This window comes from Sciurus carolinensis, chromosome 9, assembly GCF_902686445.1.
Source record: "Sciurus carolinensis chromosome 9, mSciCar1.2, whole genome shotgun sequence".
Classification (NCBI taxonomy): Eukaryota; Metazoa; Chordata; class Mammalia; order Rodentia; family Sciuridae; genus Sciurus; species Sciurus carolinensis.
In genome coordinates this window covers 91,755,612-91,775,566 of record NC_062221.1, presented here as the reverse complement: position 1 = coordinate 91,775,566, position 19,955 = coordinate 91,755,612, and the positions used below count along the sequence as shown (strand labels likewise).

Genomic DNA, 19,955 nt, shown 5'->3' with positions numbered 1-19,955 from the left:
GATTTCCTACATGAAATAAAACTGGACAGTAAGATTCTATAAAATCTGTAGAGTAAAAAATACTTGACAGGACAAAGGAATTATATTTTCTTTCATTTTCATAAGCCACTAATGGTTCTTTCATTAAGTATCACCTTTCCCTTTCATATTATTTGCATATGAGCTAGTCTCAATAGACTAATATCTCAATACTAGTCTCAACAATTGCCTAATCAATAGGTTTTGCCAGGTGTGGTGGTTCACGCCTGTAATCCCAGTGGCTCAGGAGGCTGAGACAGGAGGATCCTGAATTCAAAACCCAGCCTCAGCAATGACAAGGTGCTAAGCAACTCAATGAGACACTGTCTCTAAATAAAATACAAAATAGGGCTGGGGATGTGGCTCAGTGGTTGAGTGCCCCTGAGTTTAATTGCCAGAACCCACCCTCCTCCCCCTAAAAATAGATTTTATCTCACAATCAGTTTCGATACCATTAAGGATGTTTCTCTTCTGCATAATTTATTATTTTTTTTATTATTGTACACAAATGGGATACATGTTGTTTCTCTGTTTGTACATGGCGTAAAGGTATACCATTTGTGTAATCATAAATTTACATAGGGTAATGTTTGATTCATTCTGTTATTTTTTTCCCTTCCCCCCACCCCTCCCACCCCTCTTTTCCCTCTATACAGTCCTTCCTTCCTCCATTCTTGCCCCCCTCCCTAAACCTAACTCTAACCCTAACACTAACTCTTCCCACCCCACATTATGTGTCCTCATCCACTTATTAGCGATATCATTCTTCCTTTGGTTTTTTGAGATTGACTTATCTCACTTAGCATGATATTCTCCAGTTTCATCCATTTGCCTGCAAATGCCATAATTTTATCATTCTTTATGGCAGAGTAATATTCCATTGTATATATATACCACATTTTCTTTATCCATTCATCAATTGAAGGATATCTAGGTTGATGCATAATTTATAATTGGAACAACTAAGGTCATAAATTCTAAGTTTGAATCCCCAAGAAAAATTCCTTTCCATTCAGACAACCAGCAGTCAAAAACTGTGCTCTGGTCGTGGTGACTAGCAGTAAAGCAATAAAGAAATAAGAAGGAAGCTTAAGAAGCTTTCAAATTTCTCATAAGAAAGTATTTACAATGTAAAACTTAAGAGAATATAAAGGAAACAAACAATTACATCACAACCAGAAAGTGGCAGAGAACAGAAAGTAGCTAATAGGTATCTTTTTGGCACTTTTCCCTTCTCAGAAATAAGATCAGCTTTGAATTCCAGGTTTAATGTTGGAATAGTAAAGGGCAGTACTTGAGTACAATACTAATAAAGGTATAACATGTATTTCTTATATCATAAAACTTCCAGAAGCTAATTGATATACTCTTAGTACCATGACATCTACTTCAAATTTAAAAAATTGAAAAATTTGAATGCTAATTTGATAGTTTCTGTCTTTTCAGCTATTTTCCTATTCTGTGCTTTCTCAGCTGCTTTAAAAAAAAGTAAACGGGGTTGGGGAGATAGCTCAGCTGGTAGAGTGCTTGCCTTGCAAGCACAAGGCCCTGAGTTCAATCCCAGTACCGCAAAAAAAAAAAAAAAAAAAAAAGTAACCAAAGAAAATGAATCACATGAAGGTAGAAAATAATCTCAAATGCACACTCTTTTGATTTACTACCATGAGAATACATGTAAAAGATGAAATATGAACAAAGAAGTAGCTTCTAAAGAGACTTTGAAATAAATTCCAAAGTACCTAAACTGAGATACACTTTAGTAAGCGACTTCACTTTCCCTGTACATTCAGATATGAAATGTATAATCTTCAAAGCCATATACTGCTATTCAAATATTTTCAATAAACACCTTAATCTTACCAAATATTACATTTGGACTGCCATTTCTATCTTACCAACATGAAACTAAATGAAATGGCACCTATTTGTTTTCTTAACAGGTCTCAGGTCCTCATAAATTTCAAAAATGACATATTTTTCATTGTTAAACATCAGCATGAATGCAAAACTCAAAATACTTTAAAAGGTAATTAATCTACTTAAAAGCAGCAGCGTGAATGAAAACTACTAATATGCCCACCTATTACAAACAGGATATGTCATGGTACATACTTCTGCACAGGTCCAGTGTGCCTGACTTCCCGCCACTCTTCATCTGGATTTGATGTAATAGAAAGTGAGTAGCAACCACTGCTTTGCTTCTGTAGAAAGGTGTACGTAGGTTTAGCTGCGTCTGTATTTGAGGGCTGAAAGAAAATGACAAGGCAAAAATAACCTTATCAATAAAAAAATACAAACATAATAACTTCAAAAAGAATATAGGTAAAAACTAAATTTGTAACTGAAAATGTGACTAATCCACATCAACAATCTATACTAAAATTTCTTTAAAGATATAACCAAACCAAACCAAAAAAAAAAAAAAAAAATACTTGTGATCAAAAAAGATAGTGTATGCTTTATGATGGTTAGTTTAACTTGAAGTGCTATTTCCAGATATGGGGTTCTAAAATTAAAGAAGAATTTGACAACTCAGAAGTTCAGAATAATTCAAACATGTGGTAAATAATAGGAAAATATAAATTTTTTTTTAAAAATATAAAATTTTAAATTAAAAGAGGTTGAGTTTATAATGTATCATAAATTGACAATTCCACCATGAAATGGAAAAGACACAATTTGTATACACAAACTAAATAAGAAGCAAAATTTTCTAACATTATTATAAAGGACAATGGCAAAGTCTTAAGCATCTTCTTAGATTTAATATGGCTTTCTAAAGGCCTTCTGAATAAAAGATAAGCCTAAGACCATATTCATGTATGTGTTTTGTGGGCATGTGCATATCTGTGTATGCTACAGCTACTTAAAAAAAAAAAAAACTTTTCTTTTTGGAAGTATTTGGCAGACATACAAGATACATGTAAATTACCAACTTCCTATAAAAATAAAAATAGTATTTTTAACTTCCTATTATTTAAAGATAATTTTAAGACTTACAGAAGCTTCCAAACCAAAAAAATATCTGCTCAGATTCACCTAATCTTAACATCACGTACAACCACAGTAAGAAATAAACTCTGGGGCTGGGGATATAGCTCAGTCAGTAGAGTGCTTGCCTCGAAAGCCCAAGGCCCTGGGTTCAAATTCCCAGCACCACAAAAGAAAAAAAAAAAAAAAGAAATTAACACTGATAGACTTGAGAGCTATAGCATTGAGTTATATACATGGAGTAGATTTCATTTAGATCTTGACTTAACTAATGTAACTGTACAGTGACCCATATTTTTAACAAGGGGAATTTGAAAATGTTAATGATGAATTATTTTGAATTTTGTTTGGTATGAAAATTCCATTGCAGTTTTATTTTTAAAAAGGGTTTTGCTTATTTAAGTAAATATTTAGAATATAAATGATATAATATGGTATGTAGAGTGTGTTTTAAAACATAACAGCAGATAGACGAAAAAATGGGGAGCGTAAGTGAAATAATAATACAAAAATAATGATTGAGCTTGATGCTATTTACATTTTTCTATGTTCAGAAGTTTGTATTGCAAAATAAAGTCAAAAAACTCTTCAATAATGTTATAATCACAAAAATCTTACAAAAATTAGACAATATTTGCATTGTCTAATCATGTAAATATTGTTGGCAATATATGTAACAAAATTGAGAAATAAAATGGTAGAAAGGAAAGAAAAAAAGAAAAGAAATTAACACTGATATAATAATATTAACTAAACTACTAGACTTTACTCTGATTTCACTAGTTTTTCCCTTAATATCCTTTTTTTCTGTTTAGGCTCTTGCAATCCCTTAGTATTTTCTTGTCTTTCATGACCTTAATACTTCAGAAGAGTACTACTCAGTTTATTTCTTGATTGGGTTTATCTGGTTTTTTTTTGTATTTTTGTTTTTCATGATTAGATTAGGGTGATACACTGCTGAAAAGAGCACCACAGAAATTATGTATCCTTCTTAGTGCATTATATCAGGGGGTATATTGTATCAATATCTTATTGCTGGTGATGTTAACTTTGCTCACTTGGTTAAGGTGATGTCTGTCAGGTTTCTCCACTGCAAATTTATTACCTTTCTTTTTGTAATTAATAAATATTTTAGGCAAGAGACTTTGAGATTATCCACATATCCTATTTCTCCTTAAATTTTCACCCATCAAACTTAGCATCCATCAGTAGACCTTGCCTGCAACAATCAAAAATACAGTGTTTTAGTGCTGGTTTTATATTTCTTATTGCTTTTGCATTAACTAAAACTTTTCTAAGAAAGAACTGTCCCTATCCATCACTTATTATTTAATTTTTATTCATTCATTAAGTGTTATCTATTTATATCAGTATATATTTAAAGATATATTACTTTTTGGTGATGAACCCATGCTATCATTTTTGATTCTGTGGAACAAACTTCCCAACTTTGGCATTCAGAGTTCTTTCAGATTGATTCCTGTGCACTTTTGACAAAATATTGTGTTTTGGAATTAGCCTACTATTGGTGAAAGAATTTTTACCTCTTTACTTACCCACTGCCAATCATATTAATCATATGCTAACCTGAGATACTGATTTCATCTTCATTTCTTCAGCAGTAGTGGCAGGTAAAGAACAAGTTGAGGCACAATAATAATGAACAAAAGAACTTTCTTTTGAAGAGAGGTTCTGCAACAATGGAAATGCATGAACCCAAGACAATGGATAAGAAAGTTCTAATTCTCCATTGTTGGTACTTATTTCCATCATAATATCTTTCAATTTCAATTCTTCTCTTTGTGAAATGGGATTGTTTAGCTCAAGGAAAATGAATTCACTGGATTTTGCTACAAAAGAAAAAGAAATCAATTTTTATCACCAGTATTATTTTTCAAGGGAATTATAATTAAAATAATGTAATCATGAATAATAGCAAGTTTGATATAAAACCCAACAAAGTATTTTGTATGTTAGTGACAATCCATGCAAATTAAAACCTGAAAATACACCATTAGTTATCTACAAACAAAATTCACAATTTTTGCACTCCTGTTCTAATGCATTTGAATGGAAATTCTGCAATGGTATTGACTGCTGTATCTCCAGTGCCTAACATTTAGTAAGTATTAGTAAACATTTATTAGTGAATGATAATTAAGGAAGTACTTATTTTTCTCTAGTCTTACATAGATTGAATCTAACAACTAAGAAAGTATTCCAATTAAACATCCTTTATTTTCTTTCATCAATCATTTTAACAATGGTCTCCAAATCACTGTCTTCCTCCACAATGATTATAAATGGCTCTACGTTTCTCCCAACTTCTTGCTATTTAATCATGAATGTTCCTATTAGAAGTAATTAGAACAGGGAAAATAACAGATTTTACAGGTACAAAATTTAGTTCACTATTTGACATCTTTAAGTGTAAGAAAGTAGGGGAAGAAAGGTAAAGAGATAAAAAGATAAAAGAAAAAAATGAATATGAGGTAACTAATTTTAAACCAAATTTCATTAGGAGTTGGAAACTAAGCAAAGTTGATAAATATCTCAAGATGCACAATATAGATATGTGTTATGGGTGCCTACAGAAAAACATTCAATCCAACATATAAGCTGAATTTTATTTTTCAGAAACTAAAGAAAATACCAAAAGTAAAGGAATCTATATTTTATTTAGTCTTAAACTAATTTACTAGGAAACAATAGCAAGAAACTCATAAGAAAGGTAGTCAAAGAAAACAACTAGAAGATAATTCTTTTTTTATTTTTTAAGAGCATAATAACTTTTTAGTTTCAAGCTATATACCATTAGGATTGTTTGAGGTATTTTTATTTTAAAAAATAATATCACTAAGTTGAATAAAATTACCATGAGAAATCATTTAATAGATAAAATAATTTATCTTATATAATATTAGGGGATAAAATTATTTTTAATTCAATAAAATAACTACAGTTTATTAGATTATTTAGAAGAAAATTACTTTACTTAGAGGACTTTTAGTTTATCCTGAAATTTTGAAGTTATTTTATACTCACATTGCTGGCTAAATACAGAGTGTTCTAATTGGGCCTGAATCTCTTGAAGATAATTTGAAGAGACCCAGAGGAAAAGGATAGCATGACTCCTTTTACTGTGATCATCACCCTTATTCTTCCATAATCCAAATCTCTTCAAATGCGTGGTATCCACTAACAATGAAACCTCATTCAGGGACACTGAAACAAAGAGAAGACAAAAACCTATCTAGGAATACAGGATTTATATGCTATATGACACTTCCTAATATACTGTATTTTTCTGAAAGAATTACATGACAAGTCTTTCAGACACATATTTCTAGTATACTGCATTAAACCTTCCTGAAATACCTCAAGCAGTATTATTAGAGTAAAAACATCACATTACAAATTAGGAAGAGCTAAATAATTACTAAATGATAATTAAATAGAAAGGTTTATAGTCTCTCACACTATATGATTTCAGTTATTTACAGAAAAGAAAAATTTGAGGCTAAATTTCTGCAGTATAAAAATCTTATGCAGGGAGACTTCCAAGAATTCTGATGTCTTTAGAGAAAAAAAATTCTACTGCAGAAAATTAAGTATAACATATATTTGAAAATTCTAGTTTCTTTCTTATCTTGGTCAATACTATAAGCCAAGACTCCAAAAGCTATCATAGATCAATTTCTGCCCATATTTCTTCTCCTAAAATATGTGCATTTCACCACATAGACAAGCTGAATTCTCAGGAATAATAGGCGGTTTTGAATGGTCTAATATATTTCTTTTAAAGTTATTCCAGTTTTTACTTCTCAAAACTTCCAAGTAATAACTCTAAATTATTAAGTCTTCTTTCTCTTAGCTAAAAAAAAAAAAAAAAAAAAAAAAAAAACAAACAACTCTTGGATTTTTTAACTCCAATAACCACAGAGAACTGGTTTTAAGAAGTACTGAAGTCATTTAGTCCAATTTTAAGAAAGCACACAGTTGAACAGGAAAACAACTATCATTTTAAATATAAAATCAAGACGGGTGCCTATCTGAAATGGTACTCCCTTCTAGGACTCTTCCCTGCATTACCTCCTGACACCTGTTACTCAGAGTGTGTTCAGCCTGTGACAGTCATCACCAGGAAGTTTGTTACAAATGTTAGATATTAGGTCCCACCCCAGATCACAGTGTAACAGCCTGGTATAAGGTGATTAATTATGAACATTAAAGTTTAAAAATCATTTTATAAGAACATTCAAATAATCAAATAACCAGTTATCTTTATGTTCCTAAGCTCACTATTCTATTCTTCATATCATAACTCCCCCATTCTGACAGTAAAGTAATAGCAATGATAAACATTGGATAAAGAGGGGAGAAAACCCTCAAAAAACTGCTCTTCATTTCTTCCTCATGTAATCCACGACCCTAAACCCACTTTTCCATTCCTTCTAAGTTAAAAAAACCCTAACTTTATTAAGGGAAGCAAGATACCCAGCTTTGAATAACTTGATTCCTAGTTTTCTCTACAAACAGGTATATGATCAAATAACTGAGTCAGCTGGTAAAATTTAAGTAGAAGGGTGGCGTGTTCTTCCAAGAAAGATCCTTAGAAGGGAAACAGGATGTGTTCTGATAACCATTTCCCTTTCTCCTGACTTCTGCCTGAAACATTAACATGATGATGGAGTATGAGCAGTAATACTGGTCATAAGACAAACAAGGGAATGAAAGTCATGCGTCAAGGATAAGAATAGAAAATAAAAAGACTCTAAGCCACTGATCACCATGGAAATACGATGTCAGTGCAGCCTACCACTGGATTTCTTCTGTGTCAGGGAAAATTAAACTACTTTCTGTAAGCCACTTTTAGAAACAGCCAAACAGAACTAATAGCAAATATAAATATGGATAGATCAATTTTTCCCTCAAATCATGAGAGAAAGTAAACATTTAGACCCCAAGATTCCCATCTAAAAAAACTATTTTATATGTAAGTTTTGTTTTAAAAAGATTTTTGGATATGGGAAAATAGCACAGACAGCATTTCAGAAAGATTAATATTTTCCTCTTCCATTACAAAGTCAAAAGACTTATTGTCATTGAAAACTACTTTTTCACAGATTGTGATTAAAGTTTTCTTTTAAACACCATTTGGACCTCTATTATATATAACTGTAATGCACTAATAAAACCATTTTAAAAAAATATGGGATAGAAAAACTATAAAATAACAATATTTGAAACAAAGTATAAATATGAACTATGAAAACCTAAAATATCACTTTTTGATATTTGTATCATAAAACATGGCAAGTAGCTCTCTTTATTTCCCAGTTCTTTATAGACTGTAGCACTACCTTTTCTGAAAGACACATCTTTATTTCTTCTGAACAGCTAATACTGTATTATTCCTTAATAATTTATCAGCATTTCCTACTAAGGATTATCAATGTATTATTTTGTGCCTTATATATTCTTACTACTTAAGTGATAATCTATTAGATTCATTATCGTGACACAGGTTTTAGATTCTGAACATGGTATATCTGAAAAATCCAATTAAGGTTATTTTGATCACATCTTCTATCTTGGAACAGAAGCTTCTTCTTTTAGTTCATATCTGAAATGCTACTTGTGTGTATATTTTTCTCCCTTGTTCTTATTCTTCCTCTAAAGAAAGAACTGTTCATTTTCTTGTCATTCTATCTACACTAAAAGGTTTCCAGTTGGGGAGTAATGAGAAAATAGTCCAAATCTCTTTAAGTTGCAGGTACATATTTCCAGTCTACTTTGCTTTACTCACATAAGAAAGGATATAATAATCTCTTAGGATCTATGTAAAAACAATACATGTCTGTGTGCTTCCTTCCTTATAGCTCCTATTTTCATTCATTTTTATGAATGCCAAACATATTCTTGCTATTTGCCAAAACTTTATTTCTGTTAATGCTAAGACATCACCATGAGTACTTTAATAGTTTTGATTTATAGTCATTAAAACAATAATCTATTATTTTCAGTGTTTCAAACATTTTAATTCTCTTGTGGAGCTACCAAAAAATGTTAAGGAGAAACATTATTGAACTACCTTAGTTTTATTTACGTGCTGTACTAAAAAAAAATCATGAAAAACTGTTTGAAAAAAGCATTTTAGAATTTTTGTTAACCAAATTTTTATGCTCAAAATTACAGTGAAGAGGAAAGAGAATAATAGCTTACCTTGAAATGGGATTTTAATATACTTTGTTGTGAACTACAGAAAAATAAAAAAGCAAAAAATGAGTTACTACCCAAAATGTGTTAAGTCTAAAAAAAAGTTTAATACCATAATGACAACATTCAAAGTCTACATGAAAAGTGCTCAAGCCCTTCTATCAGTAAACCAAGAAAATATTTCACTGTAGAGACTTAGTTTTAGGGATGTTTATGACCCCTGTGCAAATAATTTAATTCTCAATATGCTCATTCATAAAAACTGTTAAGACTTTAATTAATGTATTTTTTGAAGATAACTTCTAAAAATTTAAGGAAAACTTAAGACAAAAGTCCAGAAGAAACTACCAAGAGACTACAGAAGGTAGCTGATTCAGAAGCTGATGATGATTCTCTTAAGGATAAAATTACAGCAACCAAACTCACAAGAGACTGGTGAACAAACCAAAATGCCAACGTAATATATAATTTGTAACAAGACATTAAAACTAACAAAAGAATTAACATGTACCCCACCTGCAATGAACAATTTTTTTCTGTAGAAGAACTACCAATTATAGTCAAAAGACTGTTTTTTACCTCATGAAAACAACTGGAAAAATTAGTTGTTTAATATGGAATGGCTACAAAAGTCTAATAAATCCAACTTCAGAACAGTGATGCACTTGTCAATATGATAACATAAATTAAGTCTATAAGACAGAATACCCCCTCAACCCTGGATGATCTTTAGATGGGCACTACCACATCTTTTATCCATAGCATTTTCACCTTTCTCTGTTACATGTTTCAAGTTCCCTTCTGACTAAAGTTCTTGCTCTTTCTGTTCCTTCTGTCACAAGAAACTTATTTTTTCTAGGTACCTTTTGTATATCTGACCTTCCTAAATGTTGCTTTTATAATAAACTCTCAAGGTTAAATATTATAAATGTACCACCTAAAACAAAAAACATACGTTTTGAAGTTTGTTTTTCCACTAATACCAAAGATATGTGCCTGTTTATTTATTATTTGGTTAAGTTTCTCTTTTGATCAATAAATTTATGAAGTTGTTGACCATATCAGGGTTAGTCTGTGAGCACAAGACAAAAAAAAAAAAAAAAAACAAGATAATCTTGGTATTTCAGTTTTATGTAAGTAGTAAGCAATGTTCAGTGAAACCACAGGTTTATTTTGACTCCATTTTTTCAATTTAAAAATTATTTCATAGTGCATTTTCACAAATATAAAACACATAATTATAAGGTAAGTCAGCCACTGAAGCAAAATGATGCAACAGGGCATGTAAAGTTGACTTTGGAGTTCAAATCCTGTCTGTATTATCTTCACCACTAACAAATAATAAGTAGGTAAACAGGCAACTTATTGAACCTCTTTCAGCTTTAGTATGACCCTTAAGCAAGGGGGGGTCTCTACCATCAGACACTAGCATCTCATTAACAATGTTATCTAATTTAATACAATCAAATACAACTCATTATTCTGTTACTGTCACATAACTGCCACATATATTTAGTGTATATTTTCCCTTTCCAAATTCTTTCTGGCATGTTTCACTGGGTCTTTATTCTCATAAAATATTACTAGTAAAGGTAATCAACTAGTTCTATAAACCGAATATAGGGGTTGCTTCCTTTTCAGTTTATATACCCATTATTACAAAATACTGAATCTGTATGTATCTTACTATACTTTCTTTCTCTCCCCCTTTCCATGCCATCAAGAACTCTTGCCTATCAAGTCAGTTTACTTGGCAAGTAGATGATAATGATCTACATCTCTGAATGACAACTATTTGGCCAATATGTTATTTCTCCCAGAGATAAAACCCCATTTACAGCAAAAAGTTAATTCCCAGTTAAGAAAGTGAGAAAAATGTTTCTGTGACATTAAGGTAAATCCAGTTTTATGAAGTGTTACCACACTGATTTAAACTCTTAAAGATGATCCTAATTTATAATATAAATTAGGATTTTATAATTTATTACAACATCCAGAACCAGTCTCTGAACATAGTTTGTACATTTTCATACCATAAAAAGGTTAAGATTTAAAGGAATAAAATGTTTACCATTATTGCAACATTCTTTACACTTAAAAAGCAAAAAGATTAACTCAAACATGCTACTAGAGAAAAATGGTTCTAACTTATATAATTGTCCACCATTGATATTTTTCTAATTCAGCTAAATTGTAAGTATCATGAGATTGAAAACACTAGCTCCAGTATCTATAGCAATGTCTAACATACAGCAGGTATGCAGTGAATGTTTGAGAATGACTGAATTTAATTTCTAATATATTTACCCACCAAAAATACAAAATAAGTTCTTTAATTCTGTTATAGAGCATTGTGAACTGTGTCTGAAAAAAATATATGTAAATTGTCTTTTGAAAAACCTTAAATTTTTAAGACTTTTACTCTTTGCCCTTTTTGGTTATTCAATAATACTTTTTAATTTTTAAAGCTGCCTTCACTCTCTCCATCATAACTCTGAATTTTTGTAGAATTCTCTGGTCATTGTTCACACACATACATTTACTTTGATTTACACTAAGTTACCTTCCTATAATTACACATCAAATTTTAATTTTAATTATAAGAAATGTTCCAACAAATATGAGAAAAAAATTTAAGACCAACATTATCTACGGTCCCCTATGACATGAAAAAGAAAACACTGGAAAACAGAAATGACAAACAAATGGAAACTGTTAAAAGCAACCCAAATGTCCTAAAATAGGAAGAAATTAAAATAATTCAACTGTGGTAAGCCACAAAACAGCATGTATAATACAGTATCCTTTAATTTTAATGTACTTATGAACATATGAATATGGAATGATACTACAGAATTAGCAGTTGTCTCCAGAGAAGCAAGATGATAAATTTTTACATTGTTCATTTACTCATTTTCAGTTTTTTAATTTAATTTTGCATTTTGCCCACAAAAAGTCCATCTGATTGTGTAATTTCATAACTAATACATTAGTTAATGAAAATTTCATTATTGAATATGTTGGATTTTTCTCCCTTGGATAAATAATTATTGTCATATAATTAGGTTGTCCAACTTTTTTTCCATTACAAAGAACTCTATAGAAATAACTTTAAATTTGAGTTTATTAATAAAAAAAAAAAAAGCAGTGGAGAAAATTCTGAAAAATGAATAAAATTCTTTTAAAAAATTTAAAATTACCTCAGGCATTCCAAAATCATTAGTATTTGTAAAACAGTGGCCAGGGAATATTAATTTTAAATCAAATATTTCTTAAGTTTTCAAAAAATGTACAAATGAGATGCTACAAGTACATAATAAAAAGAAAAGTTAGTCAGCTGGGAAGAAAGGATCAGGCAGTTTCCTGGAAGAGGGAGTATTTCAAATAAGTCTTAAAAGATGATTAGGATTTTAACAGGCACAAATAGTAAGAAAACAAATCTGATTGAAATCTAGTCTGTCATTCATATATAGTCTGGGAAAAGGAATATCTTTTTAGTGGGAAAACGGATTATAATCAGTTCCTGGACATCCTTAAATAACAAGATTAGGAACTTGGAGAAATCTATAATAGTTTAAAGCAGAAAAATGAGATTTGTTCTTGCTCCAAACTATAACCTGAAAAAATTTTATTTTACTTCCAGATAACTTTTAGAACCCAAAGAATACCATCTACTACATGCGATTTTTTATACATGATTTTCATACCAACTACTACATGGGATTTTTTATACATGATTTTCATTAGGATAGATGTAACTGAAAGAAAAAACAAAATAAACCCTCAACCTTTAATTGCTTTTAGTAGACTTTAAAAATCGGTAATTTTGGAGGTCACACAACTACATGATGTATTAATCTCTCATTAGCTTGGGTGTAGATGACACCTCTGACTGAAGTCATTTAACAGGTAAAAACTGTTGCCTTTTGCCATCTCCTGTTCTCTGTGGGAGAAAATGCTTTTTGTAGCTTAATGGTTAATTGCCAAGATCAGCTATTCCTGGGAAAAGGAACTAAGATACAAATCATAAAACTTACTAATCAGTAACTTTTCTCTAGATTTATATAACCCAGAACACATGAGGGTCTCTAGGTAACACCGAAGTGTGGACTAAGAATTTGCTAATCCTGTTCTTTAATTAAAGTGAAATAATATCTAATGAATTATAGAAATCACCCTGGGAGATGATGGCTGATTGTTATCTCAAGGATATTCTGGCAGAAGAGAAAAAGAAAAAAATCAGTCCTGGATAATAAAGGATTCAGCAAAAAGTCTTCCTGCTCATTGGCTCCCTGGTTCCTCCTGCCCCTCCCTATAAAGACCCTTTGTGCCACTAAAAATTGCTTAAGATAGTCTTTATGAGAACTTCCCATCTTCTTCAGTTTGCTGACTCTCCACATAAATCTTTTTCCTTGCCCCAAGAGGAGTCAATTCATTGGCAAGTAAACAAAGAGATCAAATTTTAGGAGAGGGAATTAAAGACACATTTCAAAGTCTGATGACTTTCATCATATCCAAAATGCCCTATATAAATTAATCTCAGTTCTGTTTTCATTTGCACAAACATAAAAATCTGAAAATGTCTTTTCCAAAATCCAAAACTAAAAAAATAAAGAAAAGGTACTTACTGTAATACAACCTTTAGAAGTTCCTTTTATTTTACCAATATACACAGAAGTAAATATAAAATCCAGTTTTAGATCTGTCTCATTATTAGGAATAGCACAGGAAATGTTTTCCATGACTGGATTATATGGACATAATTCAGATGATGCCTAATAAAGAATAAATAATAAAATACATACAACCTAAGTATTATATAAATGCTAAAAATAATCAAGGGCAAATTCTTAAAATTACTACTAATTTGTGAAGAATTTTACATTTTTTTTTGTAGGGGGGGTACTGGGAATTGAACTCAGGGGTATTCAACCACTGAGTCACATCCCCAGCTCTATTTTGTATTTTATTTAGAGACAAGATCTCACTGAGTTGCTTAGTGCCTCGCTTTTGCTGAGGCTGGCTTTGAACTTGTGATTCTCCTGCCTCATCCTCCCAATGTGCTAGGATTACAGGTGTGGGCCACCACGCCTGGTTCAATTGTTCTTAATGTGAAAAAATAGTGACACTTTTTTTTCTGAAAAGTATATTATTTACCTTGAAAATATTCAAGTCAAATCCAAAATTAATTCCAAAGGCCTAAACACCAGAAATAATATCCTTATCTGCATCAAAGTCATGGCTTCCCATTCAGTATTTTCTAATTGGCTTTATACAGTTTTAAGTCAACAGATAAATTTAGATTCATGTAGTTCTTTAATTTAAATGAGTTTTAAATACGTCTTTTAAACTCTACAACCAACTTATAGATAGATTTTCTTTTTTCCGTTTTTTAAAACTGGTAGATGTTTCGATTGGTTAAGTAACTTGCCTAGGTATATAGGCAAGTCAGTAATGAGTGAAAGACTCAAACTCAGGTTTGTACTCTAGGACAAGTACTAAAGCACACAAAATTGCTTCTATTAACCAACACAGTACTCTTGCTACCACACTTTTGTGAGTGGGAGACCAGGGAAACACTGGAGATTGAATACAGGGTGCTCTACCACTGAGCTACACACCCAGTCCTTTTCATTGTATTTTGAGGAAGGATCTGGCGAAATTGCCCAAGCTGGCTTCTGATCTCCTGCCTCAGCCTCTGAGTGCATGGGATTACAGATGTGCATCATTGCACCCAGCCGCTATTACATTTTTAAGGTGCAATGAAAGAATGTAAGCTCAAGAACCATGTTACATCAAATCTATTGATTTATTATAGATTCTTCATTTAAAGACAGTCAACCAGAAATGCCTCAAAGTTACTCAAAGTCTCAAAAATCATACCACCTACTCTTGAGTAACTCTGCTTTTAAATGATATACAACCAGAATATGTCAAAATGAATCACATTATTACATATAACTAAAATGAACCAATAAATATAAAAATAATTTTAATATATAAATATATTTATAAATATAATATATAAATAATATACAACTAGGCAGTATCAGTAGTAACTGTGCCCTACAATCTCTTCTGAATTTCACAACTTTCAGATGACTTTTCAACTCCACATATATCTAGTCTCCACATTATCCTTCTTTAACATCATAAATGATCTAATAAATTATCACTATAGCAATTATGTATATATACTCACTCCCCTTCTAGCAAATGTGATTAATCCTCATTTAAAACATATATAATATTCATTAACCCAGTTCACAAAGCTTTATCATCCTCTTCTTTTATTGCTTCCTATGTTTTTATCCCCAAATAAAAAGGAGAATCAAATCAACCACAAGTGACTCCAATCAATCAGACCAATAACTATGACTTTATTTTAGTGATAAAATAAGAAGCTAGCCCAGCGCATGCCTATAATCCCAGTGGCTCAGGAGGATGAGGCAGGAGAATCACAAGTTCAAAAGCAGCCTCAGCAAAAGCAAGGCACTAAGCAACTCAGTGGGACCCTGTCTCTAAATAAAATACAAAACAGGACTGGGGATATGGCTCAGTAGTCGAGTGCCCCTGAGTTCAATCCCCAGTACCAAGAAAAAAAAAAAAAAAAAAGGAAGTGATTTGCTCAGATGCCAGAGCCAGGATTTGAACACATACCTGTGTACCTCCAGAAACCATACCATTCCTTTATCTCATATTGCCTTAAAAGTATGTGAGGAAAAGGAATTTCTAGTAGCCACAGTACTCTAAGACCAAATGAATATTATACACTATTCTACAAAATGTTTTGATAAGTTTTATGTCCAATGAGAATCAAAAAAAGTATTTAAGTCAAAGAATATTTAGACAAAAAATATGAATGATTAGAAAAAAAGTGGTATATTCCTTTCACTTCAAAAAACCAAATTATTTCACTCAAACTAATACAAAAGTTGTCTCAAAATATCAACTAAGAAAATTTACAATTGTATTACAATATTCTGCCTATTAAAAGAAATAATGATTATCCAACAAGTACATTTCACTGTTAGTCTGAGAGAAGGCAGAAATAAATTACCTGTCTAGATTCACAGGTAACCAGTGGTAGTTCTGACAATGGTAATTCAGAAGGTCTCTCCTTTTCATTAGTAATCTCATAGTCTTTTTTAGATTGTAATTTAAGAATTCCTGAACTTTTATGATCAATGGGTCCTTCTTCATCACTGGAAACAACAACTAAAAAGGAAAAATGTATTTTGAATGTCACAATAATCGTCAAAGAACTTTCTAATTAACGCAATATCTTGAAAAATCTCATTAATTGTCTTAACTTATTCAATTTAGAAGTAGATTAATATTCTTTATCTTATTTACCCTAGTTCTATACCATGTTTCCATATCAGTATTATTATTCAGTTATCACCTGCAACTTTACCTTCTATAGGATAAAGAAGTTTAAAAATGTTTAAAGCCATAAGGAAAACTACTCTAGTCTGGGTATTAAGCATTTCTCAAAGGTTTGTGTTAAAAGACTTGGAACTCAAGGTGGCATTATTGGGAGATGAGGGAATCTCTAAGATACAGAGCCTAATGGGAGGTCCTTAGGTCATTGAGACGTGCCCTTAAAGGGGATGTGGTGCCCCGTCTGTCCAGTCATTCCCTTTGCTCTGTGACTCATAATACAAGTTGTTTTGCTCTACCATGCACTCCCTATCATTGCCATCTGCCACATTCACCAGAGGTCCACCCAATCTTGCACTGGAATCCACAAAACTGTGAGTCAAAATAAACATTTTCTCTTCATAAGTTAATTTTTTCAGGTATTTTGTTACAGTAATGGAAAGTTAACTAATACAAGACCTTAGGAACACTTCTATTTCTAACAATATAGTGTGCCATTACACTAAATTGCACTTTAAGCCCAACTATACTAGTTGCTTATGAAAGGGATAAATACATAGCTAAGGGAAGATTCAAGAGAATACTTACTTTATAACCTTTAGAACCTTATGAATTTTATTGAACCATGTAAATGCATCAACTATTCACATATGCATTATATAAAAATTAATGATAATAGTTAAATAGCACTTCAACTTGGCTTCATCAACCAAATGAAAATAATTAATGGTCCTTAGAGAATCTTTTTTAAAATACTGAATTGAATCACAGTGATTAGTTTAAAAGAAAAAAAAGTTACTTTGCTTCCAAATGCTCCATTCGTTTGCCTAAGTTGATATTATAAGATTTGTGAAGGAACCCTCAAATCCCAGGACATTTTTCCTACATTTTACAGTGATGTCATAACAGTTTATTGCCTTAGCAAAATTTGTTTGAGAAGAAAACACTCCTGAGTAAATCGGAAAAAATTAAGTTCCTTTACAATTCTTCTGTTACTTACTTGGTTCAGCTGAGATCAATGATTGATTCCCTTCACTGTGTTCACTTAGGAGAGGCTTTTCTACTGTATTCAACTCATTCTTATCCTTCTCAATCACAGAAGAAATCTCCACTGTATTAATGGAAACAGAACTCCCAAAATTTTCAGTGGTTGAATAGTCAGCAGCACTTTTGGAGGAAGTACTCAAATCCAACTCCTGACTACCACATGATGACAGTTTAGTAAAATCACTTTCTACAGGTTCAGGCGTAATTTCTTCAAGCAGTTTTGGGGCTTGATGATAATCTTTACCTGACTTTTCAAACTCATTAGAGACTGTTGAGTCATTTTCTTGTCCTTTCTGAACATAAATGTACAGAAAAATTAGCATTTTTATAATTTGGCTTCTTTAAAACACTTTTTTAAGCTTAACCTCCTAAAGAAAAACATAAAATATTACATCATTTCTATAACTACATAGATAGAAAAATACACAATTATTATACTTGGCAGTGTCTCCCATGTATAGAGATATAGGGTTTGGCCTGTCCAATCTGATGCCTAAACAAATTTTTAAAGGGTGAGAGGCGAAGATGCCCATCTTTACAAATGGTTTAGATGGTCTCTCATGATCTACAACTTTAGAATGAGAGAAATTTTTTTCAAAAGTAATAAGTCATAAAACCAACTACTTTGAAAACAAAAGCAGAAAATTAAAAACAAACAGGATAACATTAAAAATTATGAAAACCACTGCCTTCAACCTTTCCATGACTGTATAAATCTAAATCATGTTTACATTTATAACCAAAGTTACTGTAAGGTTCTGAAATGATTTGTAAATCAAAGGAATCAAAAAGCTACCTCGTTATAGTTTTAATGTGTAAGAAGTCTTTGAAAATAGGAACTGTATGTATTAGATATGGCAATTACTTACAATAAATTCCCTAAAATTACATAAATATGAGCTTAAACGCTACTGGAAAAAAAGTCTAATCACAATTTTATAGAGCAAGTGACTGGACAGTATGATTAGTAGCTGGTTAAAGGAAAAGAAAACAAGTCTGAAGGACTTGTTTATACCGGTCTTATAACTACAGGAAAAACTACATGGATACATACCAAATTACTAAGGAAAGAGTAGTATCAGAGAAAAAGAAACTTTCATTTTCCACTCGCCTAAAATGTGGAATTTGTTCCAATAATTGTATTACTGAGAAAAGATATACATAAGATATTTTTTAAATATAAACAAAGCTAGGCCAGGTATGGTGGTGCACTCCTGAAATTCCAACTGCTTAGGAGGCTAAGGCAGGAGGATCACAAGTTCAGGGTAGCTGAGCAACTTCGTGGAACCTGTCTCAAAATAAAAATTAAAAGCACTGGGGATGTAGCTCAGTGGTAGAGCACTTGCCTAAAATGCATGAGGTCCTGTGTTCAATACACAATACTGCAAAAAAAAAAAAAAGAATAATAATAACAATAAATAAAACAAAGCTAGAAAAGAACCAAAAAAGAATTAAAGGAAGCTGATGAAAGAAGAAAGTTGGGAGAACATTATTGGACTAGAGTGAACCCATTTTTATCACTGCACAAAATTATTTCCTATGACATCTAAATACCTCTACTTACTGTTTGTTCTACTGGCTTATCCAAAGAAGTAGAATTATGAGAATCAGATAAATTATTTCTGAGTCGTCTTCTTGTCTTCCTGGAAATCAGAGCGGGTTCCATTTTTAAATCAGAATATATAACATCCTTGTTTATGCTGTCATCTTCAAGACAGTCAGGACCTCTACTTCCAAGGTCTTTAAAAAAAAAAAAAAAAAAAAAGAGGCATATATATGGCCATAAAGTATAAAAAGAATTCCTTATAGAGGAGTTCAAACAAATGTCCATCAAAACTGCTATACTACTTCCAAAGCTCATGATAACAGAGATTCACTGTTAAATTACCATGCTGATATTGGATGAATATAAAGGCATATCTTTTTTTTTTTTTTTTTTTTGTGGTGCTGGGGATTTGAACCCAGGGCCTCATGCTTATGAGGCAAGCACTCTACCAACTGAGCTATATCCCCAGCCCAAAGGCATATCTTTTATTAACCTATTTACACAAAGTAAATGTTCATTATGCAATGGATATAATATGAGGTGAGGAAAATACATGAAGAGGGAATATCCTTTTTGGAAGCAATCAAATTGGAGCAACCAAACCATGTTTTTCCATTTGCTAAGAATTCATTTGGTGGTAATATGACAAAAAAAAAATCTTAATAAAATCTAGAAAATTCATGTCTTAAAAATATTTTGATAATTCACTGTGATTTTATCAATTAGTTATCTTTTTAAAGCATCATTCTAA

The 19,955-nt window shown here is 31.4% G+C and overlaps 1 protein-coding gene across 7 annotated transcripts in view; it reads right to left on the bottom strand.

The window, feature by feature from the left end:
• Senp7 (SUMO specific peptidase 7) overlaps positions 1-19,955 on the bottom strand; it is a 123,533-nt gene that overhangs the window by 13,105 nt on the left and 90,473 nt on the right. For all 7 annotated transcript variants that reach the window (XR_007110191.1, XM_047564077.1, XM_047564076.1 and 4 more), the window contains 8 exons: positions 19,223-19,398; positions 17,612-17,951; positions 16,289-16,446; positions 13,857-14,003; positions 9,235-9,268; positions 6,055-6,234; positions 4,597-4,859; positions 2,131-2,264 (listed from right to left, as the gene is read on the bottom strand). Coding sequence is in view for 6 of the 7 variants with exons in the window: in XM_047564077.1 (XP_047420033.1) it covers positions 2,131-2,264; positions 4,597-4,859; positions 6,055-6,234; positions 9,235-9,268; positions 13,857-14,003; positions 16,289-16,446; positions 17,612-17,951; positions 19,223-19,398 (1,432 nt within the window). In the remaining variant the exon portion in view is untranslated. The remainder of the gene's footprint in view (positions 1-2,130; positions 2,265-4,596; positions 4,860-6,054; positions 6,235-9,234; positions 9,269-13,856; positions 14,004-16,288; positions 16,447-17,611; positions 17,952-19,222; positions 19,399-19,955) is intronic.